The sequence below is a fragment of the Hippoglossus stenolepis genome, chromosome 6, assembly GCF_022539355.2.
Source record: "Hippoglossus stenolepis isolate QCI-W04-F060 chromosome 6, HSTE1.2, whole genome shotgun sequence".
Taxonomy (NCBI): domain Eukaryota; kingdom Metazoa; phylum Chordata; class Actinopteri; order Pleuronectiformes; family Pleuronectidae; genus Hippoglossus; species Hippoglossus stenolepis.
Genome location: NC_061488.1, coordinates 25698210 through 25721803, shown reverse-complemented (window position 1 = coordinate 25721803; position 23594 = coordinate 25698210). Strand labels below are relative to the sequence as shown.

General features: G+C 41.9%; 2 protein-coding genes across 4 annotated transcripts in view; one reads left to right on the top strand and one right to left on the bottom strand.

The window, feature by feature from the left end:
- Nucleotides 1-2259: 2259 nt before the first annotated feature.
- On the top strand, nt 2260-9301 carry si:ch73-70k4.1. Its single transcript, XM_035158114.2, has 4 exons — nt 2260-2470; nt 5089-5236; nt 5971-6503; nt 8446-9301. Exons 1-4 carry the CDS (start codon nt 2349-2351, stop codon nt 8516-8518), a joined length of 876 nt encoding a protein of 291 aa, XP_035014005.1. The 5' UTR covers nt 2260-2348; the 3' UTR covers nt 8519-9301.
- A 1192-nt stretch (nt 9302-10493) lies between these two features.
- Nucleotides 10494-23594, bottom strand: part of prkcz (protein kinase C, zeta) — a 135447-nt gene continuing 122346 nt past the window's right edge. For all 3 annotated transcript variants that reach the window (XM_035160068.2, XM_035160069.2, XM_035160070.2), the window contains one exon: nt 10494-13833. In XM_035160068.2, coding sequence (XP_035015959.1) covers nt 13746-13833 — 88 coding nt within the window. In that variant the 3' untranslated portion in view covers nt 10494-13745. The remainder of the gene's footprint in view (nt 13834-23594) is intronic.

Here is a 23594-nt window from a genome sequence, read left to right as displayed (position 1 = left end):
TCCATTCTTTTAAATAATGCTTTCCTCTTTGCCTTCTTTTCTTTTCCTTCCGCTCAGTCCAGCTTTCCCTTGTCTTTTTCCATTGCATAATTGTAGCCACTCTCCGTTGGTCCCTCTCTTCTGGCCAAAAGCTTAAAAGGCTCAGAAAGTCCCACCATTATTATGACTTCAACTTTCCACTGTATGTGTGTCCTAGCAAAGGGAACAAAGTATTATCGTTGCAGTTAGTATTTTTGTATGATGTAAGCTTCAGTGTGTACCGAGTACAGGTCCTTATGCAAGAGTGACATAATATTAAAGTGAGTGTTGATGATTAAATGATATACGCAAACAGCACACTATAAAAAGCTTTTTCTCATGCTGTTTCATTTGGAGAGAATCGAACACTCTGATGAACTCCATCATTTGTCCATTTTCTTTCCAGGGGTATTTTTCCGTTATGTTCTTTCCTTTCACTGATTGTCATTGATGACTTCAATTGTTTTGCACGTATTTTACATGCTGTTTTTTTTCTTGCCTTGATAACTGTAAAGCTTTCTCTGAAGTTTCTCCAGCCAGTTCCCTAGCATAATGTCTGCAGAAAGTCCAGAGGAGCCCTTGAGACAACATAGCAGAAGAAGCTCCGCAGAATTGACAGAGATTGAGTGTGTAACTTCTAACATGTGACCGACAGAAAAAAAACTAATTTAATAAATAAAAAAGAATCCAAAGAACCCAGGAGAAAAAGGCTTAATACACTTCATTCAGTGATCAGCCAGTTCTCCCTCCAGCTGACGCTGCAGCTCGACTTTTTACTGGAACAAAAATGCCTTTGACCTTGTATCTTCTGACCACTGAGATCTGCGGGTAGAGCCCTTCTTTTTACTCCCAGGTCACAGCTTGTGACTAAAGTTGAACAGGCCTTTGCTATTGAAGCCTCCACACTATGAAACTCCAGCTTTTTTAAAATCCTGTCACATTTTTTGTGAAATCTTTCAGAAATTGACTTCAACTTTAATATATACAGACTAATCCTATTATTTTAGATTATATTGTTTCTATTTTTGTCATCTGGTTTCATTCCTTTTTTGTGAGGCATTTAGTATCAGGTTAAGATAACTGCTATATAAATAAAGTTCATTGTTATGCTATGGGTATTCAATGTTCAATGTCTTTGCTTGGTTTTCCCATCCATTTATTTTTGTGTGCATCATTATGACATAGAAGTGGAGTCAATCTACTACTGATGCTTTGTCATGATTGTTTGATCATCATCATAGTTCAATTTGATTGGACTGATAGTACGACAAAAGATGTACTTTACCACCTGTCCCATCCAGTCCAGCTGAACACAGGTTTACAGGTGTCCTCACTGAAACAAGCAGTATGTGGTATTAGGTCAGACTCAGTGTGTTTATCCCACTATAAGTTTAAATTGTCACTTGGGCTTTAATTCCAGTCTCCTCTGATGATTTAGGTTGTTCAGTTCTGCCTTCTCCAACTTAAACTACTTTTAAATTTTAATCTTTTCCAAATCATCTGAGGATGTGCACATCATGACAGGATTTCGGATGTCCTCTATACAGGTATTACCCACGATTCCCTTTATCACCCCCATCCATTCATCCATCCATCCACTGTCTTCTGCTTTGCCAAGCTCGGGTCGTGGAGGTAGCCGGCCAACTAGGGCATCCCATTGGTCCAAAATGTTGATGTTAGGATCATCTCCAGTTCAAAAAGATATGGTCATAGAGAAGTATTTCTGGTCTTGCTGCACTGATGCAATGTTTGCTTGGTATTGATTTTAAAATCGAATCGTTGACCTAACACAACAAAGCCACTATACACATTATATCTACTAACACCCTATGAGCCCGGGTGCCATCTTTGCTCAGCTGATGGCCTTCTGTTCATTCCCAGAGTCTGACTGGGGATCAGTGCTGCAGAAGCACGACAGCCTTTTATAACCAAACTGTGGAATGACTCACCGCTGAGATTATATTTGCTATATGTGTAGATCGCTTCCTAAAACGTTCATCTTAAAAAATCTCTGTGGATTTTAATTTACTTCATTTTATTGTTTCGTTCATGCATTCATGCTTTTGTGAAGCACATTGGAACTTTATTAAGAAAATAGCAAAGCAAATAAAGCTTATTATTATTATTATTATTATTATTATTATTATTATTATTATTGTTATTATTATTAGAGTATTGAATAATGTGGTGGCGAGCCCCTGTTCGTGAGGAATCCCCGAGGAAAAACACTTCAGTCTCTGATTGGGTAGAATCGGGTGACGTTAGGTTTCAGGAATACGGAAGTGCCCGTCGCTCAGGGTTAGCGCGCATTTTCAAAGTGATTTCACGAAATGGATGAAAATCAAACCAAGTCCAAACTGAAACGGAGGAAATCGAGTGTGGAGAAGCCGCAGGCGGAGTCATGTTCCCGGGACAGAGAGAGAAGCATGGACATTACAGAGGAGAGCTGTGGGTGGGTCTGTCTGTACTGTCTCCACTGTCTGTACTGTCTCCACTGTCTCCACTGTCTGTACTGTCCCCACTGTCTGTACTGTTACTGTGGACCTATCAGACGTTCAAACTGGGGATCAGCCTTTACAGCCCCGTGTTTCACTAGTGGCGTTTGTCTGGTCAGGAAACGCGGCGCCAGACGAGAGAACGAGCCTCCATTGAAAAATGTAACGTTTGAATGTTGTCTTGGCTGTGAGCTGGAGAATATCAGAGAAAAAACTCGTTTGAAGACGTTTTATGAGCAATGGAGTCACAATAGAAAATTCGGCTTAGTCGTTGTCCAACAACAGCGTCAAATACAATGTTCAACTTTTGAAATATCCCAATATTATTAAAAAATTCCACATTTGAATGACACCAAAGTGAAATTATTATATTCTGAATGAAACGTGTTCAGCCTAATATTGTAGAAATATCGTATGTGTATCTTTCCAGGATGATGATAATAATAATAATAACTTTATTTCTTTAGCACCTCTCAACAACAGCAGCATTTTGTGTTTGTCTGGATTTATACATGCTGAAGTTTAAAAATATGAAATTAAAATAAAGAGAAATAAGGGCAGCTGTATACATACATACTATATATACAAACTTCGACTGCACCTGCAATGAAGGAGAATACATGGACTAACTAGAATGGTACTCAGAGTGCTCATACTGTCCCCCTATGAAACCACATTGAAATTAACCAAAAATTACATTTAAAAAAATATTTTTATAGAACAGTGCCAGGTTGTGAAAAACATAGGTTAACATTTTATGAACAAGTACAGCAGAAAAAAATGTTAGAAACAAAACAATATATGCAACAAAGTATATTTATTTGTTCCTTGGCCACAGTATACAGCATATACAGTGGCTTCAGACAGTATACAGACTCTTTACTTTAAATTGTTGACAAAAGACCGAGTCCACAGGCAGACTAAGACACTAACTGTATCTGATGCCAGTTATAATGACCTTTGATTGGTTGCTTCTCTCTTGTTGTTATATGATATAATACCAGTTTTAGGGGTCATGGCTGGGTTAAAAATAGGATTGTGTTGATTGTAAGTTAAATGTATCTCCCATTATTGTACTGAGCCATATCTAAACAGGACTTATCTTTCTTCTATTATTTTCCCTTTTATATTACCTTAGGTAACTGTGAACACTCGAATAAAAAGACGTCACCCACATTAACAAATTCTTAAAAAGCTGATGTACCGAATCCATTTTCGACCACATTCACTTACATTTCTCTCTTTGTATTTCTATAGAAAATGTTAATCTCTCCATTATATAGATTTCGTAAATACTTTTGAGCCAATCGTCTAATCTTGATGGATTGTAACCACCAATAAGTAATATTCTCATTAAGTACTTATCGGCTATAGTCTGAATATTCAATGTAATAACACCCATATATATATTATCAGAGCATCAAATGGGATAGTGATCTGAAATATAGTTTCCGAGGACTTGTGAAATTCCTGCCAGAAGGATGTCATTTTTGGGCAATCCCAAAACAGATGATAATGGTTAGCCGTGGTTGATCCACATAGCCTCCAACAACTCATTCCAGCACCTTGGAATCTCTTCTGGGCAGGGGTAATACAAAATCTTATGATGATTTACTATCCAACTGTGTGAAGATGTAGTCATCCATTGTGATTTACAAATATTTCCCCTTTAATCTTCAGATATTTTCCCCATCTATTTTGCACACGCTGAGTGTTTTCCTTTAAAAAGACCTGGAAGCTCTTGTATAATCTAGATATTATTTTGCAACCATTTCCTGATTTGTTAGTTGATATAAAGACGTTCAGTATATCACTGTCTGCTTTTCCCGACCCCTCAGTTATGACTTCATTTACCTGGAGGCTCACATGAAGGTATCTAAAACATTTTTTGTATCTTCGTTCCTGTAACCTTTTTCTTAATTTTCCAAAACGCTTTATTACTCCATTGTCTACAAAGTAAAAGTATGCTGTGAGCCCTAAGCTCATCCAGACACATCCAGATTTCTATTTGAAATATGCACCAAATTGCACACACTCATAAATATCAGTCACCTAATTAAAAAAATTCTGGATCCAGACTCAAATTTTATAAATTTTGTCCTCATCCATACCACATCCTTCCACAAATTTCATGGTAATCCATCCAGTAATTTTTGTGTAATCCTGCTAACCATCAAACAAATGCAGACAAAAACAACTTAATTGTACATAATTAAATATAGTTCATATAATCCAGGCACATTCCAGCTTTTATTATTTTAATATACACAGAAGAGGCTTGTCATGAATCTATGTCTTATTTTGTATTTACAAATCAGTACAATCACTGAAAGAAGCAGTTTCATAAAATGCTGACACTATTATTTAAAAAAATGACCATCATTTCCAACTCTTCCATACTGGGTGTTGGAAGATGAGATCTATTAGTTATACATCTTGAAACTCATAATCTACTCTTCGGTTAAATCCAACACAGTAATATTGAGGAAAAGGCTGAGCTGCATTGCAGAGGGAGAAGCAGGCTGCACTCTTGGCGGTTGTGTGAGGCAGACAGTGTGTGATCTGGGCTTCACAGGTCAGTGGATCCTGCAGCGGCGTGGTGGAGCAGAGAGGAGCTGCCTGCAGTGGAGAGTCTGTGGGCGATCACACTGAAGTCTGCTCTGCCCTACCTGCAGGACCAGCACTGGCACCTGGTCCCTGATCTTCCAAATCCGTCTGCAGCGGTACGTTACCATCGAGTGTAACTCATAACTCTGTTCCTCTAGTGAAGGCGATGAGACGCACAACTAGACTCACATCAGAGACACACAACATCACACAAAATTACAAAAACATCTAAGTTCAGACATTAAGAAATGCTCTTGTTTGTTTGCTTAGACTAGTTATAATACAAACAATATAGAGTTTGTAGTTGTGCTAATTTTACATAATTTGACATTATTGGTCTGTAATGGCAGCAGCTAACAAAAGTCATTATTTCTACAACATGAATGTGTGTTTATTGTTAGTCTTCGCGATTCATGAATATGGTTCTTCCCACGCATTCCACCAGCAGTGAGCACTTTTCAATATAATCCACACTAATTGCTTTACCACAAGTGGGTGCCAATGGAGAAGGATCATCTATCTGTAGCAATGTTGGCTTTGCGAGATGTCAGCTGTAACTATGCATAATATTCATAAAACCTCTGGTATGTATTATAAAATATGGAACCCTGGTGGTAGATAAAAATATTTTCACTGTGCAGCAGCAGAGTCGTTTCCACTACGGGATTCATACAAACCAGGAGAAATGGCAACATGCCTCCGTTGATTTAACACAATTACCTTTCATTAGTATCATTTCTATGTGGTTGTTTATATACATTGCAACTTCTATCATCTGTGTTAAATAAGGGAAAAGATGCTTAAAAGCTCCCACATTCAAATGAGTCTTTTTCTTTCCATGGCACCTCAGAGACCTGCAGCACAACCGTTAGGTGAACAATGGTGGTGTGACGTCAGAGAAGAGGTGGCCCCTCTCCCCGAACCCGCTCCACCTTCTCCGAGGACTTTGTCGAGTCCAGATCCTCTCGGACGCTGCTCCCCTCAGAAGGATGTCTCAGTACACACCAAACCTGCAGCGCACACCTCTGACACACAGTTCTTCTCTCACAGCATTGGCAGAACAGCACCTCAAGCCCTCGGCAAAAGACAGTGGTCATCCCTCCACAGCCGAGAGGAAGCGGCATCATCAGCAGGATGCTCAAGTGTTAGGGGAGAAGAGGGGGGGGGAGGAGGAGAGCAAGATGAAGCAGTTGGACTGGTGAAAAGACAGCTTCTCACAAACCAGGTGAAGGAGAGAGTAAATGAAGAGGAGGTGGTGATGGATAAAGAGGAAGAGGAGGAGCTGGGGACTGTCAGAGGAGATGGAGGAGCTGCAGGAGGAGGAGGAGGAGGAGGAGGAAGGCTGCAGAGCTGCCCCATGTGCCTGATTGTATTTCATGTTGGGTAAGAAATGCAACAAAATGGCTTCTTTTTTTTCTGTATCACATTAACATGAGGATTCCCCTGCAGGATTCAGGTGAGGGGTGGTGCAGCAGGCAGAGGCAGGATAGAACGTATTCATTCTGCTGTGGAGATCCCATGTTTTTGTTAATAGCACATCATCGTCCTCAGCGCTTATCATCAAAAACTCTCTTGACATCTTTGTCAGTGTCTTCTACATGTTTGGCACTGCTTTGTCATCCTGACATATTTGTTTTATTTTTGTTCTGCGTGTTAGAAACGCCATAAACTCCCCCACTCGCTAGCGGTTAATCCTGCGGCGGATCTCCTGCTGTGTTCTCACATTGGCTCAATCGGATGTTCTGCAGAGTTGTTCACACATACATCCCATCCTAATAATCTCCTGACATTATCTGCTTGATTTATCAAAGCTCTTGAATCTCATTGTTTTTCTGAGTTGATTTCTTTTTCAACCTCTTCTTTGTGTATTGCTCCTCTTTTTCATCCTGAGATATTCTGTTGCATGTCAGAAACGGCATAAACATGCCTGTTCGTTCGCTGTGAAGCCTCCAGATAATCTACTGCTGTGTTCTCACAAGGGCTCATTAGGACATTATCTGGAGTTTTTACTAGAGGGCTGCCAGGAGAAACTCCGGAGAAAGTCCGGAGGCTCTCACTCAGACATTTTCGTTCTCACATACAGCCCCTCTGGAAAAAGTGCGGAGGATCTGCGGAGCTCAGTGCAGGTCTGAAAGCAGCTTTACAGTATAAGTACTGAACTGTAGGTATTAATATATTTTTAAGGACTATAATCAGGTTCTGGCCCAAAAAACCTTGATTGCAGGCTCCCCAGTGGAAACGGTGAGAAAGTCACTGAGAATAAAGTGTTGGTTGTGCTGCTGTGGGCCTGGTCCTGGTCTGACCTGGTGACTCTGTTAACGTTGGCCTGAGCAACAGCAGCAGCCTGTGCTCTCACTCTGCACGTCTCCTGCAGAAACAATGGTCACCTCTGTGTGAGCGGACACAGAGGACGAAAGACATCTGCTGCTGCCCTTACTCTCCTCGTCCTCCACCCATATTCCCCTCACACGTGCACACCTGCAAATACAATTTTAAATAATAGGACTCGCACTCATTTTTACCACCAAGAACGATTTAAGGATCAGATTCAGCTCAACAGTTAAATTTGTCCAGTGCTTTGACCGCATACCTGCAAAGCTACTCACATTCCCATCAGCCAATGCTAATTCGGAAAAGTTAGCTTAAACCACAGTTGTGTGCACTACATCACAGAGCTGCTAGCATGACTGCAGACTTGCTGTGTGTCCACTCAGACAGCAATCACAGTAAACTAGTTATTAACTAAAGCCCCTTTTCCAACACTACCATCTGTCTTTTGTCTGTTATTGTGACTTCAAGGTCAAATAACTCTGCAGTAGACACAAGTTTTTATCGACTCCAGCAGTGACGGAAACATTACACCTGGGAGAACGAGTTATTTTGGCAAGACAGCGAGGTGAGAGACCTTCTGTTGTTACCATGGTCGTGATGTTGAACGTGACGTACGTGGGAAAAAGAGAGAGGCAAACTCCTCGGCTGGCAATGGGAAAAGAGTCAATCGCCTTTTTAGCAGGTTTACTGACGTTTTTTAAAAACCCACCTGTAGCCACTCATTTTGGTGTAAAAGAGGTGTAACATGCCAGGATGTGATGGGTTTGGATTCAGCATCCTGACACAGTTACAGCTTGAAATATTTAGTTTTGCAGGTAGAAGTCTTTGAGCAAAATGTAGTTGATATTCACTCTAGTATAATTTTTCATTTCAACAGTTCAACAAATATGATTTTCTGTCTAAGTGTGTGAGTTGTCGGGCTGTAAGTAGCACTATGTAAGTGTGTGTTCACGGTCAGCAGCAGAGGTAAATCTCCTTGTTCCTGTCACTCCAGGTTCACACAGATGGACTGTGACAGCCACCTGGCCCAGTGTCTGTCGGAGATGAACGTGGACATGACCTGGTGAGCCCACAGGTGGCTGCGCTGGCTGCCGTCCAGGAGCTGCGAGCAACCCAGATGCCCCACGCTCTACAGGATCCCGCTGTACGGTGGACACACCCAGAGCACAGGGAGCGCTCATATTCAGTGATGTTCTGACACCTTACACAGGCCCCACCCTGACAGAGGCACTCCTGCTGGGACACAAACAGCATTCGTATGTTACAGAAGAGGGGTCTTTTTGAGAAATTTCCATCTGGCTTTGGTCACAATGACTCTGACTGCACCTCTCAGAGGACCCTGCTGTCATATTTCATTTACCCTCTTGAGACACTAGTTCCCACTAAATTTGGCTCCACTTGATCGTTTCCACTTGCCCCCTGGTACCTTTGATTCCAGCCAGTCCAGTCCTCCAAACTTAAATGACAATTCGACCTGTCATCCTCTGAACCAGGTCACATCCTCCCCAGAGAGCTACTTCATAAGTCCACATTCGACTGATTGAAAGACGCAGTTGTTTTTTCAGACAAAACACATTTGAATTATAACTGCATACAAATAACCACTGACTAATATTAAGCCCAAAAAGTTACAGACATGAACTGCGGAGGGTGTCTGGAGAATTGGGTCCGGACTTTGCCTTTCACACATGAACAACACCGCAGGAGATTGTCCACCCTGACGCGTTCACAGAAATCTCTAGAGTGTTCAGGTGAGGGGTGGAGCAGCAGGCAGAGGCAGGATGGAACGCCAGCGTCGGCTCTTATCACCAAAAATTCTTATGACATCTATGTGTATGGCACCGCTTTTTCATCCTGAGATAATTCATTTTTGCGTCTGTCGCATGTTAGAAACTTCTTCAAACCCCACACACACACACACACACACACACACACACAGACACCCACACTTGTTGTGAATCCTGCGGAGGAACTCCTGCTGTGTTCTCACATCGGCTCATTCCGGCGTTCTGCAGAGTTGTTTCTAGGGCGCCAGACTATTTTGTTTTTGTTGTTTTTATGTAAAATGTTTCTGATGGAGTGAAAAGAGCTGAGCAGCTTTAAGCTGTGGCTCACTCAGCCCATTTTCTTCATATAACCAGAATGCTCAGAAAACAAGGAGAAACATTATGTGACGTAAACAGAGTACAGAGCTGTTGCTGGGACGTAGTATTCACCTTTGCTTAGCATAAGGAAGCAGGTGTGAGCCAGACTCCGTCCACAGTGAAGAAACACAAACATCTCTTTAGCTTATGAAGACGTCGTTTCTTGCTGGACCACATGCAGCATCAGTCAGTGTCGGTGTCACAGTGAGCGGGGCGTTATTGTTTGTGTGCAGATCAGTTCACGTGTTCATCAGTGACCTTTGGAGGTGCCCCGCCCCCCCACAGTCTTTTTGCTGCGCTATGCTGAACATGGCCCGACTCCAGCTATGAACGGACTGAGACTGATTCATTGACCTTCTCTTGCCGCTCCCAGAAAAATACGTTGAACTTTTGAACGAAATGTATTAAAAACCATTTAAACTGAATTCCGTTTGTTCTGTGTGTTTTTGCTCCAAGTCAACTCCACCTCAGAGAAAACAGTTTCTGATGAGCTCATGCTCGTTGCTGTCTTCCCCACCCAAAGAAAAAAAACATTCACACGCATGAACAATTTCACATTTAATCTGAAAATATTTTCAGATTAAATATGAAAATATTTTTCATATTTCTGTCTTTCTCCAATGTTCTTCCTCCAAATGTGCTTCATACATGTGAAGTGTAGATGGCTATGAATGTGCACACTGGCCTTGATATAAGCACTGTAGAGTGTAACTGGGCTGCAGATTTCCAATGTGAATTTCTAATAAACAGTTTATTTTTCTCTGCATCAATAAAACGCATAACGATATTAGAAGATGAAAAGTGGTTAATGGCCCTTTTAAGTCTCCCTGTATGAACAGAGTGGGTGCTGCATCTGCAAAGATTGTTCTGATGTCGTCTGCAAAAAGGAAGGAGTCTGTTCACGGAAAACCAGTATCATTTTTAATAATTACACATATTTACAAAGATGCGGTGAAGCAAAATGAAGCGTTCCCCACCAGCGGTATGTTACAGCTGAAAACCAGGACCAGGTTCATTCAATTTTAGACGAGGACTCTGTTTTACAATGGCCTTCACTCTTCTGTACTGTGGTTTCAAGGACTCCCAGTTCATCTGTTGGTCCCTTCAGAAAAAAAAGAATGACACTAATGTTTCACCTGCTGTGTGAAAACATGACATTAATAAAGTTCAGAGGGTCGGAGGACGAAGCTTCCTTCAACGCTGAAGTGATTTCCAGCTTCTTCAAGTGTGTGTGTGTGAGTGTGTGTTCAGTGTGGTGAACTAATCGGTGCTGCTTCTTTATCTCTCCTCTCTCTATCTGTTCCTTGCCTGACTGTAAAGGCCCTGCAGCTAATTGAGACCCTTTGACTCAGGATCATCTAATTAATCCTATTACGTTGTTATCAAATTAGCACGGGTCAGATTTCATCAAACACTTCTCAGCCGACACAGAGCTGTCTTTCCTCACCAGTGCACAGACATAGCGATCAACACAAAGCTTGTAGAAGTGATTTTTTTAAAAAAAATCCGTGCTCACGATTGATATTCACAGATGTGTTGTGCATGTGTTTGATTTTATGAGCACAGGGCTCCTACACTCGGTTCCCATTTTGCTGCTTGCTGTGTATAAATGTGGCAGTGTATGAAGTCAAACCTGCCTGAACTAGAAACAGCCTAAAACTTCCCTGTATACAAATAAGCTCATGGCTTCTCGTTGTTGTTGTTGTACACCCTGCGTGTGCGCAGCGTCAGGGGCAACGAGAATTGTGATTAAAAACCCTCTGATGGATCAAAACTGCAGGACCGAGCAAACAGCATGGAACTGAGCGTACGAACCACCGGTGCTGGAGAGCTGAGCACTGTGTGTCAGGCTGACTTTACACTGGGCAACTGTCTGTTATTGATTAAGGCTCCGACTGATGCTGAAGCTTCCGGATCAATGCAAATATAAACATGTTGAAATCCTTTGTTTTATTTCAACATGTCAGTGTTAAATAAGTCAACTTTGTAAAAGAAGGAGGTCTAACATAAATAATATGTTTCCTGATTTAAATCAAGACATTGATGCTCATTTGATGCCAACTTTTGGTTTTCTGTCTGAATATTTGATTGTGGTCGATACTCGATAGATGATCTATAATTGACCAATGCTTATGATTTATTGAGTCTTAAAAATGTCTATAAATCTTGAAACTTCTCACCATGAGTAACAAACTGTCTGTCGTCAGTGTCTGATGTTGGAGCTCTAACACGTAAGTGTAGAAAATATCAATCATCAGATGTTTAAATTGAGAAGCATAGTTTTAATCTCCATGTGAAAAATTAATGAAACATATGACTGAAGAGAAAGTTGATTCCTGAGAGTAAAATGTTGATTATTTAAAGTCCCAGTGACATTAAATGTCCTCAGTATTTGACTTTGCCTTTAAAGTCCCTAATAATAAGTTTTATATTGTTTGACCCTAAAAGCTGCGGTTATTATTATTTAATGCCACTGTTAATAATATGCTGTCTGTCCTTTGCCTGTTCTCTACAGTCAGTTTAGCTGTCCATGAAACAAGAACGCTGGCCGCCCACTCTGAGACCTTTCTGAGGGATTAGCACGATTTTTAATCCAAACAGATTATTTTTGTCATTTCACTTGGTCTTTATGACTGAAGGAACAATCTCCCGATGTTAGTAGCACTCAGCTGCAGTAGCATCCGAGTTGCACCATGTAAAGTCAGCCTCAGTGCCGTGATGGAAACACACAATGATCCCGAAATAGAAATGAGACACGTTTCCACGAGGCAGAACAACCCACCGGTCACATGACATTTTTCGACTGGCTGCAGATGGTCACGCAGTGGCAGCTGGTGTGGAAGAATCCGAGCTCGGCCAGCAAGCCTGTACACACTGTGGAGGCCAGAGCCAATGAAATGCCTCTCAGCCGAAGCCCTGATATCATGTTTTTCTAAATCTGCCAGGCTGTGATTGCACCGTGGCCTTTATACACCTTCGTACTGGGTTTTATCCAGCACTGTATAGACGCTCTCTGCTGGATCAAAGCCACCTGTGACAGTTCAAAATTATAGTTTGGCATCGGAAGCAGGACACAGTCGTCACTATCTATTATACATTAGACTTCACCTTTGAGCATCTTGTCTCTTACAGCCACCACATTCAGTCATTTATTGATGATTCATTAAAAACCACGATTTATTCATTAAAAATGAAAAGATTCAGTCAAGTGTCGGGACTGTGGCAGGTCACTTTGCTCCAAATGTATTGATTCCCCTCTAAATTTGAACAATGTGGGCCAACCCTGGCACAGCTCAGTCACAGCTGAGTCCATGATGGGTGAAGAAATGTTCAGTAAGATATAAGTGCATTCAGAGACAAGGTCATTAATTTGAACTTTGAGGCACTTCTTAAATAAAAAGTTGTGTCCCAGTTTGTTATCCCCCCCTCCCCCCAGTGTTTGTGAAAACCATAAAAGATAAAGATAAAAAGGAGAGTTTGTGATTACGAATGAAAATGTGCCACTTGCATCAATAAAAAGGCATCGTCAATTTTGGATTCACTACCTACAATATAATACACAATAATAACTTATTTTTTTTCCTGTCATTGTACATTCTTGTTCGTGTGAGGCCTCGCCCCGCCCTACAAGATCAAAAAAGGAAAAAGAAAACAAAGTGCACATAAAATGTCAAGTTCTTTAACAGAACTATCATATTCATCCAGGGATGTGAGTCAAGTTGAAATGTGTTCATGATGGCAGGCACAGAATCAACAACAGCTCTCTGTTCAAATTACAAAGCCAGTCGTGCTTTGACATGACGATGGACATTCTGACGGAACAGAGGGATGAAGCCAGGGGAGATTAAGAAAAGAAAAGAAAAGGGGGGAAGACAGTGGAACAACAGGGAATGTTCTTGTAGTTCAGCCTCTTTATTTTCCTTGTAGAAAGAAGAGTTTGGTATTCCCAACAAAACTGAATCGTCCAGGAAGGAAACTCTCCCACTCCCCTGTTTGCCTTGTTGACAGGTCCAGAGGGTGAGTTCGTCCTCCCCATCGTCCTTTACTCTTCTGCTCGCCTTACAGAGTTGGCGAGTTGCGAGTGGTTTTTGGCTGAGACGGCAGCTTGGACAGACAGTAGGTGGGCGAAGGAGGAAGCTTCGTCTCTCCTTCATACAGACTCTTCTGTGGATAGCAGCAGGGGGTTGATGTATTCAAATCCCTCAAATTCTGACTGGTCTATTCTCTTGATGACGTCCCTGAGGAGATAGGGAGATGGAACGGAGAGTTAGAGGTGTCATTTCAGCACAAACGCAGAGCACGGTGCCATCTGCAGCAACCCTGGATCAAGTTCTGAACAAAGGCGGGGACAGGTTGGAGTTTCACAGCATTGACAGAACTGACTCTCCCTGCATGTTTTTTAATCTAACTGACACAAACAGTGGAGTAGCTCTGGTTCTGATTTCAGTAACTCAGCCCACATTATCTACCACCGATCTAACAATTGTCCTTTAGTTATAACTAAATCAATATGTACCAGAGTCGCTGTGTTTGAGTTGGTTTGACTGAACAGTTTTTAATAGTATCAAATTCTTCCAGACAAGCTAAGTACTTTTTAGCTCAGTACCAGAAATAATCTCCATCCATACTAACAGACCTGGACATGCATATCACATTACCATTCACATGAACTGAGCTGGTGTGAACAGGAAGTAGATTGTCTACTCTGCAGTTGGAAGCTTAGTTACAGAAAATACAACTGACAAGAAACAACAAAGGTGAAAAATAAGAGTGGGGATTTCTTTTGGATTGACGACGAGGTGGAACTGTTAGTGACATGTACAGTGTCTCATGAAACATGAGCTGTATCTCAATTCAGGGGCTACATCCTTCAGAGGTGTCACAACATCCTATCCCTGAGAAGAGAAGGCTCAAACGGGTGGATCCTTCCCAACTCAACCTATCCCATTGTGCTCAATGGAACAGCTAACAGTACATATGTTATAACAAAAGGGGGCATTCAAACTTTATCATTGAGTCCAACTTCAGCTTTGTTGCTATGCAAAAGCAATAAGGGCGAGACTCATGGAAAGCATCTGTAAACCAGACCGTCTCATTTCGGTTCAGCCTTCACTTTCTGCACGGCCCAATAAGATTGCCTCCTTCGTGGGCCGGGTAGCTTACGTCCTCCGAAGGATGCAGCCCCTGAATTGAGACACAGCTATGATCTGCTTTTCGGAAAGAGACAGGTCATGTGTCACAGTTGAGATGATGGTTTTTTTGACAGGATTGATGTGCAGTGAGTAAATTTTAGAAATTTGTTTGTTTTATCATCTGCTCTGCCTGTTTTAATAACTTTCAAAATTTGATTATTAATAGCTAGACCTAATCATATGAGGTTACTGTTTTTGTTGGGGATTACTGCTACAGTTTTGTCAAAAAATATATAACCAAAAAACTACCACATGGTCTGATGTATCTATGTCAGTGTCTCTCAGTATAAATCCTTAAAACCCTATAAAAATTTCTCAGTACATGACATCACATGAAGCAGAGGAAACATGGAGCGGACCAATCAGTGGAGAAACTTTTGTTTCCTGACGAGCTATTTCCATTAACAAAGGCATAATCACAGGTAAATGGAGCAGAACCCCATAACTAGTAGTCGGCTCAGAGTGGCTGCATGGGTAAAAATAAATGTACTTCCTTAGCAACACTCCTGGCTTCTTCTCCTGCAGCAACAGGCTGTTTACTCGTCTCTCTCTCTCTGTGTGTGTGTGTGTGTGTGTGTGTGTGTGTGTGTGTGTGTGTGTGTGTGTGTGTGTGTGTGTGTGTGTGTGTGTGTGTGTGTGTGTGTGTGTGTGCGCGTGTGCATGTGCGTGTGTGTGGTGATGAGATGAAGAGCTGAAACCCAAAAAGGAGGCCTCTCTCTGGGAAAGGCCAGGAGGCTTTTTCTCTGCAGACACTGAGAAGGAAGCTTTGAAGTTAAAACAAAAGGTGCGTTCACTGCACGTAACACTTCTGTACCAGGTGGGTGGGGGTCTCACTTTAAGGGCCACCAGCAGAGACACACAGGTTGCAGATCCCACCCACATGGAGAACCAGACAAGTGAATAAAATGCTACACTGTCTTTGTTTCAGTTTGCTGACCGGCATACTGATGAAGCAAATATTTTCCCTCTATCTGATCTCATGTGAAGTACTCTCACTTTACGAAGAGGTCAACCACCAATACAACAATTACATTGAGAAAATGCTGTTTTTCTACGTTGGATTTGAGGAGAGAACAGAGAGAAAGAAAGAAGGACACATGAAAGAGAGGGGAGAAGGTTTGGGAGTTGACCAAAACAAACAGTGTGTTCAACCAACGTAAAAAAAAACGTTGCCTTTTTTCTCCAGGGTTTGGAGGACTTGAAAGCATTACCAGATGCAGAGTGAAGAGGGGAGAGCGAGGAAGGGACAGAGGAGGAGGGAGTGAAGTGGCAGAGAGGGAACAAGCATGAGGAAGAAAAGAATGACGACACCTAAAGAGCATTTCAACTGGTTTGTGAAAACAGCAAACATCTTGTACCAGTATTAGACTAAGAACTCCACACTTGTGTTAGGCAGAGATTCCTTGAATTGAAAATTGTGATATCCACTGTCATGTCCATTAGGTGTATTCCTTACATTCTGTATACATCAAGATCATACCGGATTTCCAGAGGCTGTGTACTAACAACAATGAAGGCCCGGTGGAATCCAACATCCAACCTAACCTTTGGAAACGAGAACTACGACAAAATGATTATAACTTTCATCGGTGGATAAAACTAAATGTAAAAGACCAATTAATGGACAAATGACAAATTACTGTGGAATCACATACTGTCGCTCCTGATTAGCAAGAGCGCAAATCTTTCCACCAAGGCTAAAGCCCCATCTCGCAATGTAGAGGAAAGTGGAAAAAAAGGGATCCAGCCCCTTACTTGAATCCATTTCAAAAGTTAATGAGTTCTTCCTTGGCCGAGACCACACCCTTCCACCAAGTTTCAATAAAATCGGTGCCGTAGTTTTGCTAACAGACAGACAAACAGCAAAGGAAACATAACCTTGTTCGCTGTGACGAAGAAACAGATCTATCTATTTAATTCATCCACAGTCCACTGACTACTGAACAGAAGTGGCAGAAAAAAAGCTGCTATGAACATCCAAACAGAAAGAATAAGTGAGTTTTAGGAGTAAAGTCAACCATCCCAACCTTCCTCTAGATGCTCCAAAATACTCACCTGAAGCTCTACTGTTATATTTTGGAATGACGAGGGGACAATTTAAAATCTCGCTGGGCATCTGAGGAGCCACTGGCAGCTTGAGGAATGTTGTTGTATATAATATTAAGTCCTATAGTATACAGTGATTTGTTGATGCATACATTTGCCTTCTATGTAAAAGAAGAAAAAGTAAAGATTTATTTTCTTGGAGTGACAAAGGTAGAACTGTTACAGCGTTCTAGTGTTACAACACTTGCTGTAACATTCACTGCTTGTAGTCAAGGTCTCCACTGACAATAGCTAACCAGGAAGAGAATTTGAGTGATAGCGTCATCTTTCCAAAAGTCTACTTTTATGCCCGTCCAAACTAAAACACAGCCGCTGCTCAGAGGTTTCAGAGCAGTGTGGAATGCAGGTATAAATGTAGCAACTGTGACGTGTCTAAAACTAAAATGTGTTCTGAACTGTAGACTTGTTAGTTAATGACTTATTGAACCCATCTATTTTGAGAGGATAAGCAACAGGCTCGGCAGACAGACGAGAACAGTCTTATGGTCCTCGCCTTCATGTTCAACCCTGGAACAACCACCAAGGGCCGAGGCAAGAGAAGACAAAAGCATGCTTGCCTAGGCCCTGGCTGCCATTTTCTAAGAGAGGGAGCTGGCACTGAAAAACTAAAGCCTCTCACCCCCTCCCCTCACCATGCTGGCAAGCCCCCCCAGCAATCCTGGCTTTTAATGTCGCAATGTAAATCTCGAACACGGAGGGTTTACCCTTCTCTCTGCCTACACGACTCTCACTTCTCTTTCTTCTTGTGCCAAGCCCATCACGAGTGGGAAAGAGGGGAGACTGGAGAGCTTTTTGCATCACCCCCTCCTAGCGGGAGTGGGCGACGTCAGCCCCTCTCCCTGGTAACAGAGGGAAAAGAAAGGGATGGGGAGATAAAGTGCGAGACGAAGGGAGGAGGCGTGCGTTGTCTTTTGATGTACGGTGGTGTTTGATGCCAGGTTGATATCTCCACTACTGAACTGGCAGTGTGCTCTCCACCCTGTTCTCCCACTCACCCCCCTTGCTCCCCTCGCTGTACAACCCCAACCGATTCGAAAATTGCCTTTCCAAAAGTCTGTCAGGGACTCCCGTTGTCAAACCCTGTCACAAATGAGCTGGGATGAGCTTCAGAGCCGTCTCGCTGCAGAACCCTAATGAGCTGCGAGGCTCCCCCACTCCGAGGCTGGTTTGAAGATCAGTGTCTACTGAACAGCAGAGGTGTACAGCACCTTCAAACAGAGGGAGAGCCTTGGTAGCTACCCAAAGACATCTGTCATAGGTGCAGAGCATGATGGGCATTTAATAAGGTTCCAATTAACACGGGGAGCTCCTGTCGCTCCGTGCGCTGCCATTTCACAATGGTGTATTTATTGCTGAACATGTTCACAAGTCGCACCAGCAGGAAAAAGCCGGGATGGTGCCTCAGTCAGTCTCCACCCAGCCAGTGGAGTGTCGAACCAGTGGTGATTACATCACCGACTACCTAAATGTGGAATTTTATTCTAAGGCTGCTGCACACTAGAGGATAATCGGGCTGATTGACTCAGAGCCTCCCTGATCTTGAATCTTGATATTTACAATAATTGGCTCAGACAGAGACCTGCAATAGCAAAAAAAGCGAACTGACCGGAAAGCGTCCCCAACCGGATGTACTTGCATATCTGCCTGCGACTAAAAACAACAATACAATTGCAACTCCCCTCCAGCTTGCACTGCATAATGTATAAGCAAATCCCGCCTTCTCTGTTATGACTTTATCAATATTTTTTTCCCTCTTTTTTTTGTTTTTCGCTGCAAAACAAAACACACGATGTCGGTCCTCCTCAATGTTTGACTTTCTTCGGAAATCAAGTTTTCCACACTCCAGTTCAGAAGATGGATGTGCCTTAAATTTGTTTACCAGCCACCATAAGAAAACTGAAGAAGAGGAATAATCTCTGGAGTTTCTGTGAGATTCCAAGTACCTGCAATGGCCACTGTGAAATCGTTCTGTTACAAACGTTGAGTGTGTGGTCTTTCGTTCTGTCCAAATTGTCTAGTATGTCTGTTCTGATGGTTCTAATATAAAAAACGGTTAAATCTGTCATTATGTCTGTGGTCTCCCATGTTTTTAAAGTTGGTTAAAGGTTGTAAATCCTCTGGTGTGCGCCAGGCTTTAGAGAGAATCCTAATCCTGCTTCATTTTAAGTACAGATAGTTAAGAGAAATGACGTGTCCCATCCAGGCTGAGCCGAAGAATCACTTTGCCCCGGCACAATTTATTGTTCTTTTGTTGAGAGAGCAAAGAGACCAAACCTCAGGCAGTGATACCCTGTGTGTTGCCTGTACCTTTAGGCTTCATTAAGCTTCAACAGTCTGTCTGAAATACGTTTTTGATGTCTACAAAGGGTGGGGGGGGCTTCTTGTTTTTTCTACCATTCTGAAACCTGTCAGTCACACACACTCTCCAATCAGCCATATGTGCCAAGGTGCAAAGGTGGACGTCTCTCATCTGTTTTTCTTTTTCAAACATCTTCTCTTGTGCACAATAAAGTGCACAGTGAATGCTTTCAGGGAAAACTGTCCAATTCATTATGTGGAGACTACAAACACAGTGAAAAGACACAGCTTTTGGAGGGAGATCAGAGAGAGAGTGAGATCAGAGCTTGTATTGATCATATATGTTCTCTATTCACCGTTGCTCATGCAAGAACACAGAAAGGGAAATCTCGCTTTTGTTCCTTTATAGATTTTCAGAAGGCAGGCAGTGTAAATCACCACCTTCTTAGCTTAAACTACTTAAATGTAGTATTGATGGGACTTTTCTGAAGCTGTGAAAGTTCTTTATCAAGCCTCAGTTGCATGTGAGCAGCTTAATGACTTTAGACCTGGTTGGTATCCAAAGGATTTTAGTGTTCAACAAGGGGGATGTGCTCTGTCTGAACTTCATATTCACCATTTCATAGCTGAGATTAAGAAAGCAGGTATTTAGGTCAGACTTTCAAATTTTACAGTCGCTTCTTTTTTTCCTGCAGATGATGTAGCTCCCTTGGCAGACAACAAACAGGCTCCGGAGAGTAAATATTCCACATGATGGCGACTGCAGATACACCGAGACAAAACTCTGTATTTTAGGAAAGATCAAGGTTATGTTTCACATTGGTTCTATTCATTTGTCTTAATCAAAGAGATGTTGTTACCTTACGGTGAAGCTTTACAATGATCCTGGCTGTGACACATACACACAACTTTATAAATCTTGTGTCTGTCCAGTTGTGCACTGCAGGGATGTGCGGCAAACAAGAAGTGATTGAGTAGAAAACAGAGCTATGTTCAAAACTGTCAGAATATGTGGAGACACAATGGGAGCCATGTGAAGGTGGACAAAACAGTGACTTGCTGGGATTGTGGGGTAAGTTAATTAACACGTCTGACAACAGAGCGACAAAACAATTCAGTTATTTGGATTAGTCAGACATGATTCACTTGAGTCTGTATTTAGAAATAATGGACCAGCTCTTAGTTATGCTGCTATAAACCCAGATTTATTTTTCTTCCTCTTCCTCTTCATCACATTAATGTCTCATGTTACTGACTTGACTTTTTCCCTGGAGTCTTTGTGCTTTATCTTTGCAGAATCAGGATCTCGGCCACATCTTCGATCGTGATCATGGTGATTATTACCACTAGATTGTTTAGATATACAATATGCCTACTTATATATACTACTATTACTGGCAATAGCGCTATACAATTGTCATTGCTGCTCCCTTCATCTCTGTCAGACTTTTTCTTTTGTACTAATACGTTATACATCGATTAACCTCTCCATTAATGTTAGACACTGTCTGTTCTCATGAATGTTGTACATTTTGTTAATTTGTTGATGTGCTCTGCTACATGTGACAAATCTATTGCTCTTCTGTCCATCGTGGGAGAGGGATCCCTCACATGTGACTCTCTCTGAGCTTTCTACGTTTCTTGGTAGGTTCTTTCTTACAGAGAGTTGATGGCAAATGAGGCATGTTGTTGAGCGCCCCCCCCCCTCTAAATTGTGATTTGTGAATTGATGAAACTTCAGTAAAATATTAAATCATTTAAAAGTGTATAGAGATGTGACTGTATCAACTTTTAATGCTATAATTGTTGTGGCGAAAAATTACAGGTGTTATCACGATAATCATCACACCTTCCTTAAATAATACTAATATTAGAATAAAAACACAGAACAGTTACTCTGCACCTGAGACTGAATCTAACTGGATAGTGAACAGTGCGTGGTAGCCAACTGTTTTTCACCTGTGGCCTGTCCAGATCTTCCACTGATAAAAAATATTTCTCCTCAAATATTGTTTTATTAGATATAAACTGCTCATGAAAAACTGAAATGATTGTGACTACCTTAATGAGTACAGTATAACAGTATTTTTCCCTCTGTGCTTTCCTGCTGCCCGCTACACGTGACAGATGCGATGTTCCATCATGTGAACAGAAAACTGCAGGTAGCATCTCTGCCGTACCTTCAATCCTTCCAATGCTTTGGTATGGTAAATACCAAGATCATTCTCATTCCATATCTTTTCCACGTATAGGACATTGTGGAGGATGATTGGCTGCACCACTGTGTGGGATTACAATCCCTTTTAATAGCACTAAACACTAATAAGGATCCAGAGTCTTTTTAAGTGGTAAGGTGCATGGTGTATCTCATTTTCAGCTCAGCAGCCTGATTAAGCAGCATGCTTGTTGAGATCTAACTGGCTAAAATCCGTCCAGTAAAAGCTTTGCAGGAAAAATATAAACGTTGGAGCCTGAAAAATCAATCCAGCATGGACCTAAATGAAAATGTTGTCTGACATAAGCCTGGTAATATCTATTGGCAGGGCCCGCCAAAGCCTTATGGAATCCATTTTGTGATGGCACAAAGGAAAACGGGCTGCGCTTGTGTTTGCGTGCAGCGGCTGAAGACAGTCTGCAGCAGCGGAGCCTGCACTGTGTCTGTTGTTGTGCCAGATCTCTTCAGCCTTTTCCCTGCAAAGTTAAATCTTAAACAAGGAATCCTGTCAGATCCTGAAGGCTACATGTTTGCATTAATGAAAACAATGTCTCTGATGGATAAAGACGTCAATGTTGGGAACTCGGGTGGTTGGGGTGGTTGTGTGTTTCTCTATTGGTCACAGAAGTCCTCTGGGAAGATGGCACATTGTTTGACAGGATCTACTGATCACGTGTGCTGTTCCTTTAGCTGTACACATTTCACACTTGCCAAGTACAATCACTGTAATGTCCTGTGGGCTGCTGCATTACTATACTACATCAAGTGTCATGCTGGATTTTATTTACTGATTGCGACACAATTACAAAGAGAAGAAGAAGAAAGACAAACTGCAGAGAAAGTCCGTTCCTAAGCAGGTCATGTCAGAAAATGGCTATAATGGAAGAAATGCTATGGCTGCTTATCTGTTCTCTGATTCTGAAGTTCAGTCCTCGTCTCTGTTACTCACACCTGGCTTTTTGTCAGTGCTCAGGATCCTCCTGCCTTCCTGAACTCTTTGCCATGCTCTGCTTGGATCTCAAGTCAGAGTCAAACCGAAATTAATGTTTGCAAAAAAATTAAAAACAGTATGTACTGTATCTATTAATTCTTTAATTTTACACTGATGGGGCACCTTAATGTTTTTTTCCAGTGGGAGTAAACTTTTGGCACTGACTGATAATGTCAGTACTGTAATATGGTTCAGCCTCTGTGTGGCGGAGCACTAGATCACTTCAATGTCATCAGTACAGCAGTAGTATTTACACTACTTTCCTGTTTTGACTTAACCGGCAGCTGACGTTGTTGCTCACTGCTTTGTTCCAGCAATTCAGACAAGACTGTTGTTGTTGTGAGGCAGTCCATCACAAAGGATTTGTTGTTGACATAGTGTATATATATAAATATATATATATATATGAATGATTAGGATATATAAAACAATGTCAACAATGAAGTAGACTGTGTGTTTTGGCTCTCAGTTTTATATATATATACATATATATATATATGTATATATATATACATATATATATATATAAACCTACCCGCCACCCAACCAGCCACCACCAAGCCTGCGGATCAACCGCAGGTGTAACTACATGTGTAGGGTTGTACAATTTAACATTTCTGATTGATAGCGGATGGGTTTGGGCAAAATAGACAAATCGGACAAGCTATCAGAGGACAAGGCCGCTCCTTCCCACAGCTGCTGCAACTTTCAAAGAGAATTTTGTGCATTCCTGCAACAAGCGTTGCGAGCCAGAGCTCATTCAGACGCTTTCACAAGGACAACAAATCCTCCACAGTGTTTAGGTGAGGGGGGGTGCAGCAGGCAGAGGCAGGATGTAACGTATACATTCTGCTGAGGAGATGAAATGTTTTTGTTTACAGCACATTGACACCAGCATTGGGTCTTATCACCAAAAGCTCTCTTGACATCTTTGTCGGTGTCTTCTACATGTATGGCGACACTTTTTTTATCCTTAGATAATCTTTTCTTTTAGTTTAATTCATTTTTGCATCTGTTGTGTGTTGTCATTAACTCCCCCCCCCCAACTCGCTTGTGGTGACTCTTATGGAGGAGCTCCTGCTGTGTTCTCCCACTGTTTTGTGAACTAAAAGGCCAACCGCAGAAAGTCCCCAGAAACTCCAGCGGCTCTCACGTGAACATTAACTTTCTTACAGCCAGTGCGGAGAAACTCCTGAG

What these genes read in the sequence shown, in the direction of transcription:
- si:ch73-70k4.1 (XM_035158114.2), top strand. Translation starts at nt 2,349, where the DNA reads ATGGATGAAAATCAAACCAAGTCCAAACTGAAACGGAGGAAATCGAGT. An exon ending in ATTACAGAGGAGAGCTGTGG is followed by an intron (nt 2,471 to 5,088) that starts GTGGGTCTGTCT and finishes TGGGCTTCACAG; the next exon opens with GTCAGTGGATCCTGCAGCGG. An exon ending in CTGATTGTATTTCATGTTGG is followed by an intron (nt 6,504 to 8,445) that starts GTAAGAAATGCA and finishes CTGTCACTCCAG; the next exon opens with GTTCACACAGATGGACTGTG.